Genomic DNA, 21,541 nt, shown 5'->3' with positions numbered 1-21,541 from the left:
CTGATTTTGCTCTGGCTCAGATCTCTGTCTACAAAAGTGCTTTCACAGTTATGGGAATGATTTCAAGTTCATACTTTTTCTTTCTAAAACAAACCCAAGATAACTAAGACTGCAAATATGAAGCTGATTTAAAAAGCAGTTCTCCTTCTAACCCACTCATATGTGCACTCTGTCTCCCTCCCTCTGTCTCTCTCTCTCCCCCCCCTCTCAAAAATGAATATAAACATTAAAAACATTTCTTTAAAGCAGTTCTTCTGAGTATGAGAGTTGAATTTTCCATAAATCATGGCAGGCAGTTAAGTTCCACTGTTACAGATACTTTTGTTTATATTTGCTCAGAGACAGTTACACAGTTTTAGCATATATGTAAGTGTAAGTCATTCATTTAGAATTTCCCCTCTCCTGAGGGGTGAAATATATATTAACCCACTTCTTAAACTGAAACAATCCAACTGATTTACAGGAAGAATAAATCTTTTTTGCCTAAGGTTTCTGTGAGAACAGTAACTTATTTCCTCTTTTTAATTCCATAAAAGAAAATATGAAGCCCATGAAACTCACAATGCCGGGCATCAAAAAGGACTTTACAGCTATATGCACCCTGATGTGTACTGTAGCACTATGAACAGCAGCTAAATTATGAAAGCTGTCCAGTGTCCATCAATAGATGAATGGATAAAGATGTGGTGTGTATATATACAATGGAACATTACTCAGCCATAAGAATGAGATCTTGCCATCTGCAACAATGTAGACGGAGCTAGAGGGTATAATGCTAAGTGAAATAAGTCAGAAACACAAATGCCGTTATGATTTCACTCACATGTGGAATTTAAGGAACAAAACAAATGAACAAACAAAAGAAGAGACAGACAAAAAGCCAGACTCTTAAATATAGAAAACAGATGGTTCCCAAAGGGAAGGTGGGTGGGAGGATGGCGAAATAGCGTGAAGCAAATTAAAAATACACTTATTGGGGCACCTGGGTGGCTTAGTTGGTTAAGCATCGGCTCATGATTTAGGCTTGGGTCATGATCTCACGTTTCCTGAGATCGAGCCCCGCATCAGGCTCTGTGCTGACAGCATGGATCCTGCCTGGGATTCTCTTTCCCTCTCATTCTGGCCCGACCTCTGCTCGCTCTCTCTCCCTTGAAAATAAATAAATAAGCATTAAAAAATATACTTATCATGAAGAGCACTGAATAATGTATTGAATTGTTGAATCACTATATTGTACTACTGAAATTAATTTAACACTGTATGTTAAGTATACTGAAAGTAAAATTTTCAAAAAGACAGATGGAGGAAAAAAAGTACTTTAGAGAACATCTTTAATCATCAACAATTTCCAGCTACATCAAAATTATGACAAGATCTCTCTCTTTTTTTTTTTTAAGATCTCTTTAATCCTAGAATGTTTGTGACCTTTTATGTGAAAAGTAGAACACGTATGATTCAACTTTTGTTAAGAGATTACATCTCAAATACAGAGCCACACACATACACACCAGCCCAACAAGGGGTTAACCCAAGAGAGCACAGGAAGGCTTTCACTTTTTATTTGTGCTCTTCTGAACTGTTAATGTGTTACAAGCACATATTCCAGTTAAAATTTTAAAAAACTGAATAGGGGTGTTAGGCATTACGGCAAAACGAAAAAGAATGTACTTTTGCTGTGGAAAAGTAATACCCTCCAATCTCCAACCCAGAAAAATGGTGAAGTCTCTGGACTGGGCACAAATACACTTAATTTAATTTAGGCTCTGTCTTTAGCTTTTATGTGGATTTTGAATGACTCAGAATTGAACATTCATTCTACCAATGCTGTGTTTTCCCATTTTTACTGATAATTTTATCTTGATAAAACTGTTCGTTGGGAAGGCATAATAATTGAGGGAAAAAGGTGACAGCCAGAATTATGAAGATAAAAACTTGGATTAGAAACAAAGACCATTTGTACAATTTGTGTTTGGCCACTTGCTCTAGATCTACATTTCCATTTCTGGAAGTACTGAACACAGCAATGATAGCCAGCATTTATTGAGCCTTTACACTCGGTGCTGCAGACTATTCCAAACACTTTTCTCCTGCTGACTCACTAAATCCTCACCTCAACCTCACAAAGGAACAAAGACAGCTTGTCTTAGTGGCTAAGGAAGAATGTGAACCCAGAACATCCAGCTTCGGAGCCAAACTTAATTTTTTAAAGGAAAGTACTAGGTTCCCATAAGGGATCATGCCTATGCTCTTTTGGTGATGTCCAACTCAAATTCCACATCGTTTTCATTTGGGGAAGAAAATGTCTATGCGCTACATGAAATGTATCCTAGACCGGGCACGAGCAATATTCTGTAAGGTACAGAGCCTGCAGTGAGCCCCAGTGGCTGTGACAGGCCTTCACGCTTCACAGCTTTCAAGTGTTGAAAAGTTCTACGGCAACAAGCTGCTGTAATTTTCAGTCAATATAACGAGTAACAGAAGTGTGAAGCTCTGGGCTGAGTCCCTAACCTGATTCCTTCTTCACTAGAACTTTAGAATACAAATGTGATGTGACTTTATTTTTAAAAGTTTTTTTAACGTTTTATTATTTTTGAGAGACAGAGCACGAGTGAGGGAGGAGGCAAAGAGAGAGAGAGGGAGACACAGAATCCGAAGCAGGTTCCAGGCTCTGAGCCGTCAGCACAGAGCCCAATGCGGGGCTCAAACTCATAAACCGTGAGTTCGTGACCTGAGCCAAAGTCGGAAGCATAACCAGCTGAGCCACCCAGGCGCCCCCAGAAGCACTTTAAATTTGCCCGTGAGCGCTGGGAGGGAGCTGCCACTATGACCAAATAAGTGCTGTTAAAAATATTTATACTTTTTTCAACTGCTGCAGGTGTCCTGTATTTTAGCTGATTAAATAGGTGTTCGTTTGTGGGGTCAGATCTAAACAGGGATGTCGAAACCTTCCCCCGGTTCCTGATGCTGACGGTGTCAGGTGGGTGAGTGCAAGGGTACAGCTAAATATTTTTGGCAGGAATGTGAAATAGAAACCGCAGTTTGGGGAGGAGGGAGGAAGCTGGCAGAGAAATGTTCTCATAACGGATGATGCATTGTACCATCTGTGTCTGGACGTATTTAAGAGTTTTATTTTGACTTCACATCTGACATCATGATTCTTAAAAAGAAGTAGAAACAGACATAGTATTAGTTACTTAAGACTGCTTCAGTCCATGTATCATTTTAATCCCATTTACTCTAAAATGACCCCTCTGTACATTTACTAGGCTTGATTCTAAAAGGCAAAAAATCCCACACATCAGCTGTCATTGCCATATTTCTTTTTTTTTTTCTTCTACGATAAGCTATCTCTTCCATAGCACGTTTACTAGAAACGAACATGAATTCAGGTTTGGAAGTGAAACCTAGGAGCACATAAAAGCAATCTATTTCAGTCTATTTGAACCATTACTCTTTAGACTGTAAGGGGAAACAAAAAATTTAAAATTGTTAACGGTTTACTTACAATTCAGTCTATACTACACGTCTTCATGTCAAATTAAATTCAGTGCACACCATACAAACCATTTGGAGCATTAGCACTCATTTTATCCGAAGCATTTGGTCAGAATGGAGAGTGTGTTTTTTTTTTAAATTTTTTTAATGTTTTATTTATTTTTGACAAAGAGAGAGAGCATGAGAGAGACAAAGAGAGACAGAGCATGAGCGGGGAGGGGCAGAGAGAGAGGGGGACATGGAATCAGAAGCAGGCTTCAGGCTCTGAGCTGTCAGCACAGAGCCCGACCTAGGGCCTCAAACCCATGAACTACAAGATCACGACTTAAGCAGAAGATGCTTAACCTACTGAGCCACCCCAGTGCCCTAAGACTGTGTTTTTAGCAGCTTCCCAAACCTCACCTACAATTCAGCATGTCAACAAAAGCAGCCACACGGAACACACACGATTAGCATCACCACCAATGACAACAAAGGCTTATCCCGGACCCACTGTGTACCAGACGTGAATGCAGTGACAGACTTCTAGGATGGGTGCCCTTTGTCCCCCGTTTTACAAGTGCAGAGTAAAGAAGGGGGACTCTGCTTCCCCAGGCCATGTTGGTTCCAGAGAGCTGGAGAGCCAGGAGCAGAACCCTGTCCCACAAGGATATGGTGCAGAATTACAGACACCCAGCAAAGGCAAGTTCTTTTAATAAGGCCTGAAGGGCAATACTGTATGTCTGAGGATCTTCTGGGGTAATTTCTCATTTAGTCTGTTTAAAGAAAAGCTTGGCTGAGCAGGAATCCCCATGGAGAAAGGAGAAGACAAAACTGTAGGCACCTATCAAAATGAACCACGGAAAAGGCTCCCTTCTCTCAGAGTTCGGGCTCCAGAGGCCCTCATCAGAGCGGCCTTTCTGGTCCACCCCGAATTCTAGAACCCCCGCCCCCCGCCCATTGCTACTCACTCTCCCTGTAACTGGAGTTCTTTTCTTCATAGCACGTGTCATCTCCTGACATCCTTCAGGCCTACTGTTTACTGCCTGTGCCCTCAACAGGAATGTAAGCACTGTGATGACAGAAGCTGATAGCTGTGCTTGGAGCGGAGCAGGAATTTAATCATTACTGGCTGAATTAATAGGGGAATTAATGGAATTGCTCTCCTTGGTAAAGGTTTAAAAAAATTTTTTTAATGTTTATTTTTGAGAGAGATAGACTGTGAGTGGGGGAGGGGCAGAGAAAGAGGGGGAGACAGAATCTGAAGCAGGCTCCAGGCTCTGAGCTGTCAGTACAGAGCCAAATGCGGGGCTCAAACCCACAAACTGCGAGATCATGACCTGAGCCCAAGTTGGACGCTTAACCTGCTGAGCCACCCAGGTGCTCATTCCCTTGGTAAAAGTCTTAATGAAAAACATGTTATGCCAGCATGTCTCACAGAGCATGTATCGGTAACTATGGTTACAAACAGTATGGGGGCTTTTTCGGGCTGGCCTGTACAAAATGAGCAAGTAAGTAACTAGAAGATGTCGTAGCAAACCAGCAGCCCCAGAAGACAGCCACCAGGCTGGCCAACGCTAGCTTTTCTGCTCTTGGGCACTGACCTCGGCCAGAGGCCAGCAAAACCATCAGACAACGAGAATCAGCAGAACTGGTTTGATTCCTGCTGCTTCTGGGTTCTTTCTACCCACTACCATTCTAAAGCTCTCTGCAAGGGTGCCAAAAAAATGGTTCCAGCAATTAAAAACAGCCAAACCTCCCGGAAGTACATAATTACTCCCAGCCTCCCTCATCCCCGGGTCCCTCAGAAACCCACCTACCTGGGACTTTACCCAGACTCATTCTTGGGAAGTCAGGGTGCCTCAGCTCCTCCGCACTTGCAGACTTCATGACTGAGTTGATGGACGAGAGGGTGCTAATGAGCTGCGAGTTCAGGGAGCCGATCTGCGAGTGGGGCTCCCCAAAAGCTTCCGCCAGTTCGCTGTAGTTCTCAGCCAGCAGCGTCTGCTGTTCCGCCAGCAGCTTCTGGACGCGCTCAATGTAGTGATCCAAGCCGGTCACCACCCCAGCAGGAGCCTGGGGCGGGGGGCTCTCCGCGGACTCTCCCACGGGCGCATCCCCCACCCCGACGCTCCTCCTGCTGGCTGCCGGCCCCAAAGTCAACTGCGGAGGGCCACAGGCGATGGTCCTCATTTTGAGGCCAACCAGATAGTTGTCGTTAATATTTATCTGCCCCACGCCCGACTCTTTGGTCTTCACGGCTGACGGCCTGTCGACCCCAGAAGTGCCAGAGAGCACGGTTCCCACTCCGACGGACCGCGTCTTGGTGGAGGAGAGGACATCCTTCACGCGGCCTTCTCCTATGGCCACCGTCCGCATCTCCACCGTCTGGGTGCTGGTCTGCTTGTCCAAAGTGCTGAGGGAAGGGTTGGTGCCCGATTCCACAACGGTCACCACCTCGGTGTTGGTGGCCTGGTCCACCTGCTCCCAGACCGTACTGGTGTGCCTGCTGGCGGTAGGAGGCACCGCCATGACGGCGGCCTCCACCTGGCCGGCGGCCTCCGTGTTCACGCTCCGCGACTTGCACTCCTTTGGGGGGCAGACGGTCACATCCACGGAACAATCCCCGCAACCGATGGAGCGCACTTCTTTGAGATCCAGGTTGGTCTTGAGGAGCGAGAGGTCGCTCACGGACTCCTCCGTGTTGCTGCCCGTTTCGCAGACGCTGGTCTCCACACCCACGCTCTTGTTGCACGTCTCCACCGACCTCCCCGTACCCTGGTCACGCGTTTCCACCCTCTCCTTGACAATCCACCAATTCATGGGCAGCTCGGGCCCCGCGAGCCTGCTCTCACAGCGGGGCAGGCAGGAGACGCCCAGGCTGCGCGTCTGCACCGAGCTACCGACACAGGCGTCCGCCAGGCCCACGTGGCGGCCGGCCATTTGGTCTCTGGTGGCCACCACCGCCTCCACCATCTTGCTGAGAACCAGCGGCTGCGCCGTCACGGCCTTGTCCGCCTTCTTCCTCGACCCCGCGGCCTGCAGCTCCCGCTTGAGCTTCGTCATCTCGCGGTCATGGGTGGTTTCTTTCAGCTGCACCTCCAGGCGGTAGATCTTTTCCTTCAGGGCGTCGATGGTCTGCTGCTGCAGCTCGATCTCCTTGTCCGCCTCCGTGGTCACGCCGAGCATGGCCTCGGTCACGCCCACCCCGCAGCTCCTCGTCGCGGCGGCCGTCCCGACGGCGGCGTCCTTCCGGGAGGCGGAGCCCCGGCGGTACACGACCACGTGCTCCATGGCCTCGTCCGCACCCACGGCCACGGACCGGAAGTGGGCGTCCTCCGCGGGCCCCGCCGCCGCCGCCGCCGCCTCGCGGCCGCCGTCCTGGATCTTCCGCTCCAGCGCCTGCATGTCTGCGGCGAGGCGCCGGAACTCCCGGACGCTCTGCGCGCTCTGCTCCGCGCGCTCCATCTCCTCCTCCTCGTAGTCGATGTACAGCTCGCCGCCGCCGCCGGGGCGCCGGGCCCCGGGGAGCCGCTCCAGCTGCGCCGCGTTCCCCGCGCTGTAGGACCGCGGCCTCACGCCGCCGCACGCGTCGCCCTGCGCGGCCGCCCTCTGGTGCTTCAGCTGCGAGGCCAACTGCCTTTTCTCCTCTTGCAAGACGGAGATCTTCACCTGGAGCACGGGGATGGTCCGCACCTGCTCCTCCAGCTCCTTGAGGCGCTTCAGGGCAATCGCCATCTGCTCGCGGATGTGCTGCAGGTGCATGGGGCTCACGTTGGTCACCGGCGTGGAGATCCCTGAGCTCAGGGGGCTGTGGCGGATGGAGCTCCCCATGGAGGACGCGGGGGCCAGCGCTGGGGCATAGCCGCCGTACTCCCCGTTGCCCTGGTATCCGTTCTGAAGCGGGTGCCCGGCCGCGTTGTGGTTTCCGGAAGCCGGGAAGGAGGTGAGCGAGCCTGTGGAGCCCATGCCTCCAAAACTGGCCAGCCTGGGCCGCCGGAACTCACCCGGGGCCACCTGCATGGTGACTCTCTCCTGCTCCAGTCTTCTCCGGGTCTCCATCAGCGTCTTGGTGACATGAAGGTTGTGCCTTGGGAGTTGAGGGGAGGGCGGTGGCAGCTGTCGACTCTCTGGGACGGTGAGGAAAGGGGGTGAGGTCTCCAGAGGGGCAGGTGGCCTTGGGATGGGAGTGGACGTGAGGTGGCTTCTGGCTAGCAGGAGGTGAGGGCACGGCTTGCTGTCATCACTGTTGGAGGGTGACAGGGATTCCGTGGATGTCCACTCAGCCTGCTGCCCGGGCGCCGCCCTGCTCTCCGGGCACGGCGCGGCCGGCTTCCGCCTCTTCTGGATGTTGAGTTTCTTGATGGTGTTTCCTTTCTGTATGTCATCCACGTACTTGAGGAAATCTAAGTCAAGCTGATAACCGTAGGGAGTCTCCACAAAGTAAGGATCTTTCTGCTCCTTGTCGGGATCTCCGTTCAGAACATCATCTGCTTTTCCTAGGAGAGCGAGAAGGGATTATTACAACGCCCCGTAATACACTCCGTGATAAAAGCTATGGTCTGTATATTCAGCAGTGTGGCCAACTAGTGTGATTTAAGAGCTGACGGACTTCTGTCTGTTCTAATCCTGGATCTACAACCTAACAGCTGGCTGAGTGAGAAAACAAACCCCTTGGAACTTCAGTTTCTCCTTGAGTAAAAATGGAAACAAGTCTTTGCCTCATAAGGTTGGTAAAAGCATGTCGTGGGACAGTGGTTTTAAGGAGCCTAGTCTCTATTAAGTCCCTACCAACTACTTTTATTTTTGGAAAGAATGTATTAAAAACACTTGTGTTTTCAGGTAGATCATCTCTTTTGTTGCCTACAGGCCACTGAGGTATAGAGAGCAGTCCTTTAAGGCTTGTACTTTAGGGGAGCCTGGGGGGCTCAGTTGGGTTAAGCATCCGACTTCCGCTCAGGTCCTGATCTCATGGCTTTTGAGTCTGAGCCCTGCGTGGGGCTCTGTGCACACAGCTTGGAGCCTGGAGCCTGCTTGCGATTCTGTCTCTCTCTCTCTCTCCCTCCTCCTCCCCCACTCTGTCAAAAATAAAGACATTAAACATTTTTTTTAAGACTCCTGTTTTATAAAGTGAACTGTGAGTCACCAAAGGTGAAAACCCTTAGACTAAAGGACCAAAGCAGTGCAGATCCACGAAGCCCGGGATGTGAGTTCTCCCAGCCACTGCTCTTTTGCAGACCGTGCAGCCTTTCTAAATGGTGGCCAAATGCACACCAGGGCCCCAGCACTGCCACAAGATCACAATTTGCCTTGACCCCTTCCTTGCTGAGAAAGCCAGGAGTCAGGGGGGCAATGAGTGATTACTTCTAGCAGCATGCGTGCAAGAACACAGAAGACAGACTTCAACTCTACTTTGCGCCTTCCCATTTAAAAACAGTAACAACAACAACATACCTTGTCCCAACCAGGGGAGAGCTTTTCTCCTCTTTGACTTCTATACCCCAAGAATGGCTGTTTTGTATTTGTAACATTCTCAAACAGACGCAGAAGAGAATAAAAATAAAAACAAACCTGTACTCTAAATGCTGGATCACGTGGCATGCAGTAACTGCTACTTGGGGCTAAAGCAAACATTTAGAAAAGGAAACACAAGAACGTTTCAAGGCAGAGACCTTGCTGCTGACCGGAGCTGTGCGTTTCAAATGGAAAAGCAAGGCCGTTTTTGTTTAAATTGCAGGATTAAGTAATGTGTTTTCCTAGAGTCATAATAACAAACTCTGCATTTTGTTCTTGAGCCGTGGAAAGATCCCAAAAGCAAGGAGTGAAAATGCAAGCCATGTGTACCCCTTGCCCCTATTCTGGGTGTAAGACCCCACCAGACTGCCGGCAAGTATTTCCAGCAATTTGGGTTGCCTGCCTGCCTGCCTTTCCTGGTCCAATCACCACCGGGCATTTGCACCTGATAGCTGAATACACTGAGTAAACCTTCTGCCTCCTCTTCCCTATGAAATGTTGGAAAGCAGAGTACAAAAAGACTGCCCAGCAGTGAAGTAGAAACGCTATGGATCTTCGTGTCCTGACTTACTATTAAGCAGTTCTCGCTGTTTCTAGTTAGGCACTAGATTTCATTTCTGAAACGCTGAAATTCTATCTGGACGAGGCGCTCAGCTTTAATCACTTTCTAGCCTAAGGGTGAGCTGATGAGGAGCCCACACCCGCCAACTTGGGCTCGTTCTAGCAGAATGCTTCTCTCCCTCCCTCTCTTTCCTTTTTAACTCCACATGGACGGCACGCTCACTCAAAATATGCGGCCCGACCTGTTTCCAGCGCTGTCTGAAATTCCACAAGCAGACAGAGGCCGCCGGCTCGGGCGTCCAGAAAGAGCAGGCGGATCCGACCGGGCGGAGGAGCCGGCGATCCCAAAACTGGGCCACCGCTCCTGGCGGCCACGGGGAGCGGGTGCTCAGCGCGGAGACTCGGCCCCGCGCACGCGCGCCCGCCCGCTGCGCTCCGCTCCCCGCCGGGCCCGCTCGCCCGCCCGCCCCCCGGTGCCCGGGCGCCGCGCCCCCCCTCCCCCGCCGGCCTGGGCATCGCCGCCCGCCTGCCGGGCTCCCCGCCCCGCTCACCGGCTGGCCCGCAGCGCGCCCTGGCCCTGCCTCGGACGCCCTCGGTGGGTCTTCACCCCATAAGGAAAAGAGGATCCACGCCCGTGCACACTCCGCCGGGCCGCGCGCACACACCACAGGCCCGGTGCTCACCAATGAGGTCTCCCCGCGGCTCCGGTGACACCGCCCCCCGGCGCGCACACTCAGCCGCTCGGCGTTCCAGGCTTTCTTAATGAAAACAGGAAACCGGGAGCTCCGGCAAAAGTGTGCTCGCCGTTCCAGCCGCTGCCAGGCGTGAAAATAGAGCCGGCCATCTAAGCCTCTCGGCACAGAGGTTCTGTGTTCGCCGTACCGGCCACTTCGTCACCAAAGAGTTCGTGTGCTCGTGTGCAAACGCAGCAGCAGCCTGGGCCCGCGGTCACCTGGGGAAGCTCCAGGCACAATGGGCGCCACTGTCCCCTGCAGGTCATCGCCGCGCCGGGCTCACAACCAGTGACAGGCAGTTTCGCTTTGACAGTATTAATCTCAACTGAGCCTTCGCCACTGATGAAAAGCTCTTTAAAAACCAACCAACCAACCTTTTCCCAGCTACAAAAGTACTCTACTCCATGGTTACGTTTAAAAAAATTCTCCCGGACAGGCCATTTCAAGAATGAGAAACAGTCACTCTACTCTCACCCCCTAGTGGCAATATCAATACATTGGTATAACTCCTAGATTTTTCTGTGTCTCTCTTGAATCGTTGTTTTACCCGTTTTCAGTAAAAAAGGTTAATTTTTGGGTTATCTATTTCTCTTCAAAAACAGGTTTTTTTTTTTTTTACATTTTTATTTATTTTTGAGAGACAGAGACAGAGCGCCAGCGGGGAGGGGCAGAGAGAGGAGGAGACACAGAATCTGAAACAGGCTCCAGGCTCCCAGCTGTCAGGACAGAGCCCGATCCCAGGCTCGAACCCACAAATCGTGAGATCACGACCTGAGTTGAAGTCGGGTGCTCAACCGACTCAGCCACCCAGGCGCCCCCAAAAATGGCTTTTTTAATTTTTTATTTATTTTTAATTAAAAAAAATTTTTTTTTAATTTCTAAGAGAGAGAGAGAGACAGCGTGAGCAGGGGAGGGTCAGAGAGAGAGGGAGTCACAGACTGAAACAGGCTCCAGGCTCTGAGCTGGCAGTCAGCACAGAGCCTGACGTGGGGCTCGAACCCACGAACCACAAGATCATGACCTAAGCGAAAGTCGGATGCTTAACCGACTAAGCCACCCAGGCGCCCCAAAAATGGCTTTTTAAAAATGCACTGATTTAATGTCAGGATTTAGAACACAGCAAAACACACCACATTTTTCAGTGAAACTTAACTGGCTGGTTCATTTTAGTTATTTCTTAAATTCACGCTGAATGATTTCCCAAATGAACTCTGGACTTGTAAATCTGGGAGTCAGGAAAGATTACAATTTAACCATGTTAAGGCTGGATCGTTTCCTAATACTGCTTAAATGAGACTATATTAAGGACTCCTAATCCAAATTTTATTCTCCAGCAACTAAAAAAAATCTGTGTTTCTCAAGGTGTTATTTTTATTATCAACTCTCCACCGTATATTTGTTCTACAATTAAATAAAGACGTCCAGGGTCATTTTTTATCACCTGCTTTCACATACGGTACCACAAATATGGTACATATAGGGCCCTGAATGAGTTCCCAATGTTTCCACATGTGTATGTCTTATCCCTCTGTGCTAGACTTTGATGTATCTTGGGCAACAAATTTAATTAAAAAACACTTTTTTAATGTTTATTTTTATTTTTGAGAGCGAGAGAGACAGAATGTGAGTGGGGGACGGATCAGAGACAGGGAGACACAGAATCTGAAGCAGCTCCAGGCTCCCAGCTGTCAGCACAGAGCCCAGTGTGGGGCTCAGAAGTCGTGAGATCATTACCTGAGCTGAAGTCGGACGCTTAACCGACTGAGCCACCGAGGGGCCCCGTTAGTGGCTATTCTTATATTGTGGAATCATGAGTGGTTTTTATGTTGTTCTTTATATTGTATAGATTTTCACGACACCTAAATATTCACCTTTTTAAAAAGATTTACAAGTCACTGTTTGGAAAGCAAGAAAAATGTATTGAAATAAACTCCAAGAAAACTCTATCACTTGGGAGGGGGCTGAATGGAGCAGCCATGGCAAAGATGGCTACGTATTCCCCAGTATGTGTTATTCCATTCTTTGACACTAATTGGGCTCCTAGTCTAGTCAGGCACACATCAAGATTGTATTTCCCTGGCTTCTTTAACTGTTAGTATGGCTATATGCAGAAATGATATGAAGCAGCTCCCAGAACTTCCCTTATAAGACACAGGAATCGTCTCCGGCCTTTCTTCTTTGTGACTTACTCCATCCTGCTGCCTGGAATGCAGATGTGATGACTAGAACACTTGGCTGCTTTACTGGACGGTGAGTTCACACAGAAGGATGGAAGAACACTGCGCTAGAAAGAACCTGGGTGTCTAAGAGCTTTGTGGATCAGAGTTATTATACCACTTCTGGAAAGCCACCTCTGTACTTCTATGTGAAAGACAGAGAAACTTCTCTTCTGTTTAGCTACTCTCTGTGTTGGGTCTCTATTACTTGGAGCTAAACTGAATTCTAGTGGATAAAGCAGTCTCTCCCCCACAAAAATATTAAGACCAGGGCACTGGGTGGCTCAGTGAGTTAAGCATCTGACTTTGGCTCAGGTCATGATTTTGTGTTCCTGAGTTCAAGCCCCGCATTGGAGCTCTGTGCTGACAGCTCGGAGCCTGGAGAATCCTTCAGATTCTGTATCTCCCTCTCTCTCTCTCTGTCCCTCTCTGGCTCATGCATGCTCTTTCTCTCTCTCCCCCAAGAATAAATAAACATTAAAATTTCTTTTTAAATTAAGACCAGATCTTGAAAAGAAGAAAAATGTTAAATAATTAACTGGGGAGATGTTATAATAAAACATTTTTTATTACAAAAAATTTTATTAATTCAAGAATAATTAGGAAAGTAGAAAAACAACAGTGTTTTAAAAATCTGAGTGGGTTATAATTATCCTCTTAACTGCCTGAAAACCCCTTAGGGGGTCTGGGGGGATGAAGAGGATTATGTCTGCTTATATATAGCCCCAAACCACTGGCTATGTCTGCAAATGGAATCCTCAAAGAAACAGCTTCCAATTCAGTATTCTGGAATCAGAGGTCTGTCCCTGGGGTTTACAAGAATTCTCTGAATGTCTGGAAATCCAGTGGTGGAGACTGATCCTGGCACTACCTCTGCCTTCATTATACAGCATTTATTAAAAGCTTAATTGGGTGCATAAAATGGTCCTATTCAGTGGAGAGAGTAGGAGGAAGGCTTATAAGAAATAAAAGGAGGTAGAGTCTAGCTGGGAAATAAATGCCAAACATCCTAAACATAACGCTAATTGAGATCAGTTACAAAGGCGTATTATGAACAGAAACAATATGATAGTATGTGAATCATTAATCAAAACAGAATGGAGTTAACCAAGTGCTGAGTTTTTAAGATAAGGTAAGTGATGGCAGTGGAAAAAAAAAAAAAGAAGGAGACGATAAAGAGCCAGGACAGCGGCCGCTGGTACAGCTGAAAGAAAGATGTGGTCAGGGGCACCTAAGAGGCCACCAGACTCAGGTCCCGATCGGGGGATTTCTGTTTATAGTCACGCTCAGGTTGCACACCCAGCCCCATGCTAGAGGCTAAAAGGCATCAATGAATACTGTCTTGACGCTGTGTGTACATCAGACCAAGGTAGGCAAAGAGATTAAATTCAAGGGGTCCACTGGAATGACATAATCCCCAAGTGTGAAATGAGGGCCAACCAAATGAAAATATATTCACACATTCAACTTATATTTATAATACTGATAAATAAAAGCAATCTTTGTCATGCATCTGTCCATCTGTCCACTGTCACTTACTATTTACCAGGCTCTGTTCTAAGAGCTGGGAACACACTGTGAAGTGAGCTCACAGTCTAGCAGGGGGTGGGGTCCATGTGGAAAAAAAAAACAAATAAAATGCAAGGCAGAAATGAAGCAAAGAGGAGGAATCGCCAGTGTCTGTACTGTTGCCTCAAGGTAAGGAGGTGGGCTGCCATCAGCAGGTGCCGGGCTTCCTGGGCTCTCATCATCTCTGAGCTGACCTACTTGCTAAACACCAATGGTATCAGAGTCTCTCTTCCCCCTTCTCTCTCACGACCCAGTTTGTACAGTTTGCAATTTCAGGTAACCAAACACCAAACGTGACGGCGCTAACTAGAGACAATGAGGCCAAATTCCCTTGTGTTCAGAGAGAAGGTGAAATCAACAAACTCATGGTAATGCTACTCTTTGGTTATACATTTACCACCTATAAACTTAGTGCTGCATGAGAGGAGCCCAATTTATGGCCTCCAGAACAATTTAAAATTTCCCTGCGGTTTTTCTGCATTAGCCAAGTGAAACGGAGATAATGGATATCTCAAAAATAACTTTTTTTTTTTTAATGTAAGCTCTATGCCCAATGTGGGGCTTGAACTCAAGACCCTGAGATCAAGAGTTGCATGCTCTACTGACTGAGCGAGCCAAGCCCCCCAAAAATGATTTCTTTCTTTAAAAAATGTTTTTAAGTTTAATTTTTGAGAGAGAAAGACAGAGTGTGAGCAAGGGAAGGGTAGACAGAGAGGGAGAACACAGAATCCGAAGCAGGCTCCAGGCTGAGCTGACAGGATAGAGCCCGACGCAGGGCTCGAACTTGTGAACCACCAGATCATGACCTGGGTTGAAGTTGGATGCTTACCCAACTGAGCCACCCAGGGCCCCTGAAAATAATTTCTTTTACGTGAACAAAGAATTATATGATTCTGATTTTTCTTTTCTTTTTTGGTGCAAAAAGGTGCTTTTATTGAAGCCCGGGGACAGGACCCGTGGGCAGGAAGAGCTGCCCGATCTTGATTTTTTCAAGGAAATTGAACTTACTTTCCAAACACTATTTGGTTTGGGCAGGAAAACACACACACACACACACTCACTGGGAAGTGGGAGATGAGACAGGGGTTAGTAAACTAGTCACGGTATTAACCTGTTAGCGGTGGTTCTCAACTGGGGGGTGGATTTGCCCCCAGGAGATACCTGGCAATGTCTGAACGTGTTTTTGATTGTCACAACTGGAAGGCGGTGCTTACTGGCACCTTGTGGGGAGAAGCCAAGGTCACCACTAAACATCCTATGGTAAGCAAGTCATTCTCTCCGACAAAGAATTATCCAGCCAGAATGTCAGTAGTATTGGGGCAGAGAAGGCCTTTGCTCAAGATAGTGGGCAGAGTAAAAACTTCTCATAGAGCAGTGGAGCATCTGGCCATATAAGTCATGGTGTTCAAGTGCCCCACTTCCCGGGGGGTGGGGTGGGGTGGGGAACATCATGCACCAGTGACAGGGTGAAAAAACACCACTTCTGAGCAAGAAAGCACGAAATGTTTTCTACACATTCTACCACAGTGAGCCAAAACACACCAGAGGTTTGCTCTTTAATATGAGCAAAACACACCAGAGGTTTCTGAAATAATATGTCCTGGTGGACTTAAAAAAAAATTTTTTTTTAATGTTTTATTTATTTCTGAGAGAGAGAGAGACAGAATGAGCAGGGGAGGGTCAGAGAGAGAGGGAGAATCTGATACAGAGTCTGAAACAGGCTCCAGGCTCCGAGCTGAGCTGTAAGCACAGGGCCTGATGTGGGGCTTGAACCCACGACCCGTGAGATCATGACCTGAGCCGAAGTCGGACGCCTAACCAACTGAGCCACCCAGGTACCCCTGTCCTGGTGGACTTTTAAATGGTCCAAACTTTGATATTATTACTTTATCTATGAGTTAGGAGACAATGACTTCTTTGTTCTGGTTTCACTGCTGCACATTCTAGGCCCAATTACGTGCTGACTAACCGCACCTTGAAAAATAATGACACCCATGTGCCACAGCTGCCATACTTTCTATGGGCTTTTCTTCACCAGATACTCTACTCGACTGTTGAAAACGAAGAACTTTGCGAATTCTGCTACTATACTCTCCCTACTCCCAAGAAGCATGAAGGCTTTGTCTAAAGGGCTAAGTCAGTCCCCGAAAAGCACATAATTTTCCTGGATTCCCATACTTTAAAGCAGCAGAGGGGTGCCTGGGTGGCTCAGTCTGTTAAGTGTCCGACTTGGTTTCAGCTCAGGTCATGAGCTCACAGTTTGTGAGTTCAAGCTCCACGTCGAGCTCTGGGCTAGCAGCTGGGAGCCTGCTTGGGATTCTCTCTCTCTCTCTGCTTGTTCCTGCTCTCTCTCCAGAAAATGAAGAAAGAAAAAAAAAACACAGCAGAGTTGCAAGCATATTGTTGTTGGAAGCAGTAAAAGGATTTCACATCACATAAGGCTGAGAGGCAGGAAAGAAAATCAGTAGGATGAATTCAGTGGGGGGGGAGGGGCGGTGAGGTGGGGGGGGGGTTCTCACCAAGTTAATTACTCCAAGTATGAGAGCAACTGAGTTAGCAAATCAACTTTCCTAAGCTCGACTCAGTGGGACAGACAAGAGAGCAAAGTGGAATAGATACTTCCGGACAGGTTTAACCGGAAAGTTCTCCCGATGACACTGTTAACGTTAAAATTTTCAGCCCCAAGGACCTTCCTTGCACCAAATCTACAAGAAACACCCCTGGTAGAGAAACCACAGTAAAAAGGGGAACGATGTAAGTGTTCCTCATTCTGCTTTAAAATAATGTAGGACGGGGCGCCTGGGTGGCTTAGTCGGTTGAGCGTCCGACTTTCGCTTGGGTCATGATCTCGCGGTTCGTGGGTTCGAGCCCCGCGTCGGGCCCTGTGCTGACTGCCAGCTCGGAGCCTGGAGCCTGTTTCAGTCTGTGACTCCCTCTCTCTCTGACCCTCCCCTGCTCACGCTGTCTCTCTCTCTCTCTCTCCTAGAAATAAATAAAACATTAAAAAAAAATAATGTAGGACACGTGAGATTTCCTCTTGTTCTCTCGTTCACCAGACTTACGTTGACGCCGGCTCTTCGCCCCTCCCAGGTGACAAACCTACCATCCTTGCATCCACGTGATCGGCACCACTGATCACGGCCTGTTCCGTCGAGCCTGAGTTCCTGTTCCACGGCCCTGCCTGATGTCACCTACACTTCTTCAGGTGGCAGCTGCTTTGAACAGCTACCCAAATGCTCTGGGTGCGGAAAATGACAACAGTAAAGAAAGCAAAAGTGTAAGCCAGGAGTTCATGGGAAATCCCAGGCCTGGGACCTGTCACATACAGAACTGCAATTACAAAGGCCTGGTTTGCTGATACGGCCAGGCTGCGATGTGGTATTGTTTCTTGTCTCCGTAACTCTTTTCAGCTCCTTTTGGCTTCTCCCTCTAAATGTTCAGACTTCGTCTCGCAGCTAATCTCATCTCTGCTTTTTTATCCTGTGCCCACAGACATGAACCTGCACAGCACCCCCCATCTCCCCCCATCTCCCATTACCACCCCTTCCCATCCTGGCTCCACAATCCCACACCCCGTAAAGGGCAGGCTGAGCTAGGGAAGATGCAATGAGCAGACTGAAAGAAGGATTTTATTCTTCCATTCGGTAAATACTTAATAAGTACCTACCATGTACCAAACCCGTGAGCTAATAAGCACATCAGACACAGAGCCTGATTGGGGCAACTTGTACAGGCGGAGACGGAAAAGGAGAGAGTGGGAGAGGAATGCTGTGCAAGACAGGCACGGGGAACATGAAGGACATGGAGCGGGGATCCCGGAGCGGGGACCCCGCCCGGAGGGAGTCTGGAGTGCTCTGCAGAATGCTGTATTTGAGGACACACATGGTGCAGGGAGGGTGTGTGTCTGCAGGGTGAGTGGGGAGGGGGTGGGGGAAAGTCCCGATAAAGAAACTGCACATGTAAAACCTGCCACTTTTAGACACTGAACAGAAGGGCTGTTCCCCAAGCCAGGCAGAGAGGGAGCCTCGGCCCAGCCGCGCAGGGCGCTGGGAGGCACTTTTTCCTAAGTGCCCTGGGAAGCTACAGATGGGTTCTGAACAAGGGAGTGAACTGATCAGATGTGCATTTTAATAAGAACACTCAGGCTGGATGCTGGAGTCGGATTACAGTTCGCTTCAGCATCCTCGATGAGCGTCCGTGGATTGCTCCCAAGTCCCTGTGAATTCTTCTCTTGGTATCATGCGTTTCCCTGCATGGTGTGAGTTTTAAAACAACTCGATAGTGAGGGCTCGTCATAGTGCTAAAACTACCGGAGCTCGGAACGTGCATTTGGGAGGACCCGTGGCCTAGGCCTTCCCCCGAAATCCTGAAGAGGAAATGGAGAGGGTTTGACAAATCTCAGCTGCTTTGGGCTGGGCTGGAGACCAGGGTCGGCTCACAGCGACTCGTCCTCTGGGGCTCGATCCATGACCTCATGCTTATCAAAAAAGAAAATATTTTTCTTTAAAGCAGCGGATGACTCACTGGTGAGGAAAATGATAGGATTTCCTTTTCTGAAGGGCATTAAAACATGATAAATCTAATCTGGGAGGGGCGGGTGTGGCACGGGGGAGGGTCTGTCTGACCTAACTGGCTCTGAGGTGCAGGGTACCAACTTGCTCTGCACTTGAAACTCTAGACGGGGGCAGCACGGACTTGACCATGTCTGTGAAGCGAAGGCAGCACTGCCCTGGACAGTGAGCAAGTGCCTCTGTGCAGGAGGGAGGGGGAGAGACAGGACACAGGACAGCGAGTTATCACCACCCCTTAGTGCCCCCCGTCCAAGCTGATATTTGACCCACACCTGGCCAGGGGCCAGTTCACCCAACAGGGGAGGCTAACGACAGAGAGGACAGGATCTGGGAGAACTTAAGCAATGCACTGAAAATCCAAGACTTCCACTCACTAAGCTGGTCTCTGACGAGCTCAATTTCAGGTCCCTGGAGGCACCTGTCACAGTCTGCCCGCCCGGCAAGGATCTCGCTGCAGGTGACCCCTATGGCCTGAGGTGTGTACGACATCTAGAACTCAGAGAACACGAGTCACCTATTATTCTCAAATGTCAGCGTACCTCAGATCAGCTATTTATTTTTTTTAATGTTTATTTATTTGAGAGATACAGAGAGAGGTGCAGACGGAGAGAGAGACAGAGAATCCCAGTAGGCTCTACACTGTCAGTACAGAGCTTCACGTGGGGCTCGAACTCACAAACTATGAGATCATGACCTGAGCTGAAATCAAGAGTTGAATGACTAAGCCACCCAGGTGCCCCTCAGATCAGCAGTTTAAAGACAACATCCGTCTGGCTCTGAAACTCTCTTTGGGTTTCTCACTGTCTCACTTGGGGAGAATTTCAGCATCAAAATATTGTGACTGATGATATAGCAGATTATACCCCAGTGAATAAATCAGGGACCTCCGAGCCCAGGATGTTCTAACAAATACACCAGAGTGCCAACAAACAAATAATGGAATTATGAAAACAGAAAATCATCACTTAATAGCCATCGTGACAGTGGCTGATTTGGGATGGAATCCTCACCACTGGGCACTAACGCTTACGAACAAAGACTTCCCGCTGAAGAACGGGGTACTGGTTCATTCTACCTTCTCATAAAATACTCATCGGTCACAAAGGCAAACAATGGTGACTCTGCGCTGCAGGAAGCTGACAGACATGCACTGGACCAGGCGGTCAAGGCTGATGTCATGTTCCCCTGAGGGCTCTTTCCCCGGTGTTCCTGTCTAGAAGGCATGGCAGCAGTCTAGACACGTGGATGGATCCTACCTGAAAGGCATCCTACAGAGCAGAAGAAGGTCTCTCTTTTTTTTTATTTCTTTTAATGTTTATTTTGAGACAGAGTGGGGGTGGGGAGGGGCAGAGAAAGACAGGGGGACAGTGGATCCAAGGCAGGCTCTCAGCTGTCAGCACAGAACCCACCACAGGGCTCAAACTCAAGGACCGTGAGGTCATGACCTGAGCTGAAGTCGGACGCTTAACCCACTGAGCCACCCAGGCGCCCTGAAGCTTCTGACATCTTTTTCTTCCTTAGTTTATTGTCAAGTTGGTTTCCATATAACACCCAGTGCTCATCTCAACAAGTGCCCTCCTCCATGCCCATCACCTCCTCTTCCCCTCCCCCCACCCCCATCAGCCCTCAGTTTGTTCTTGGCATTCAAGAGTCTCTCATGGTTTGCCTCCCTCCCTCTCCCCAACTATTCTTCCCCTTCTTCTCCCCCATGGTCCTCCGTTAAGTTCCTCCTAACCCACCTATATGTGCAAACATATGGTATCTGTCCCTCTCTGCCTGGCTTATTTCACTCAGCATAACACCCTCTAGTTCAGAAGATCTCTCCTTAAAACCATTGAGGTCATGCAAGAAAGGAGAAGTCCACGAACGGTTCTAGCTGACGGAGACTTACAGAGATAAGGCATATGCATGCTTCACCCACACATGCACACACAGGAGACGGGGCAAATGCGGTAAAACGTCAACCACCGGGGAATCTGAACCTGGGTGAAGGACATTTGAGAACCTCTTTGTAAACTTTCCCCAAGTGTGAAGTTATTTCAGAGTCAATTATACATATACGTAAATGTAGATGCAGAGCCTAGAGATGACAGTAAGCTCTCTTCGCTGATGTCTTTAGTGAATAAGACAACCTGGTGTTTTGTTTTGTTTGGTTTGGTTTGGTTTTTAATCGGAGCCTGATGCCTCTGCTCTTCTGTATTACATATTCTTTGATGAATTTTACAGTTGTTTGAAGTATCCCTGGAAACGCCAAGGGCTTCTCAATTCAGTTTGGCCCCAAACCAGCACCTCCCAGTTTCCTTCTCACTCCGAACCACAAGCCACAACCACAAGCCACGGAACAACCTTCAAGCCTCATCACCTTCGTTCATTCTGTTCCCCCCCCACCCGCCACTGCCCTTCCCATCTGTCAGAATTAGCTGCACTGTCCTGGCCCAGCCCAAACAGCCCATCCTTTGTCAAAGCTTCACTTACCCCCAAGTGTTCTGCCCTGGGAAGAGCTGGTCACTTCCCTTCCTCTGTTCTAAAGCACTTTGCCTATACACACTGCTGCTCAGGTGGGTCTTCCCCAACCAGATGGCATCTCAGGTAGTGGGCAGGAACCGGGTAGAATTTCTTTTTCTATCCCTGAGCGCTTGGTGCACAGAGTGCATGTACACGGAAATGCACAACTCCACGTCTAGGCATCTACAGACTGATAAGGACGGGTGGAGGAAGAGATGTAATGATTAAGAGCAGGCACTCTGGGGCCAGTCGGCCTGGGACTGAATCCTGGTTCCACCACGTTCCAGCTGTTGGGAGGTTAGATCCTATTTTGGCTGTATAATTGGGAAAATAACAGACCTGCCTCATGATGCTGCTGCGCACTGCTTAGATCCGGTCTGTTATTATTTACTACGAC

General features: G+C 48.5%; 1 protein-coding gene across 2 annotated transcripts in view; it reads right to left on the bottom strand.

Moving 5' to 3' along the window:
* KANK1 (KN motif and ankyrin repeat domains 1) overlaps positions 1 to 21,541 on the bottom strand; it is a 140,515-nt gene that overhangs the window by 23,838 nt on the left and 95,136 nt on the right. For both annotated transcript variants that reach the window (XM_039230805.1, XM_039230806.1), the window contains exon 3: positions 5,295 to 7,973. In XM_039230805.1, coding sequence (XP_039086736.1) covers positions 5,295 to 7,973 — 2,679 coding nt within the window. The remainder of the gene's footprint in view (positions 1 to 5,294; positions 7,974 to 21,541) is intronic.

The sequence above is a fragment of the Hyaena hyaena genome, unplaced genomic scaffold, assembly GCF_003009895.1.
Source record: "Hyaena hyaena isolate Hyena2069 unplaced genomic scaffold, ASM300989v1 scaffold_51, whole genome shotgun sequence".
NCBI lineage: Eukaryota > Metazoa > Chordata > Mammalia > Carnivora > Hyaenidae > Hyaena > Hyaena hyaena.
Note: the sequence above shows the minus strand (reverse complement) of the source record. Positions and strands in the feature narration are given on the sequence as shown.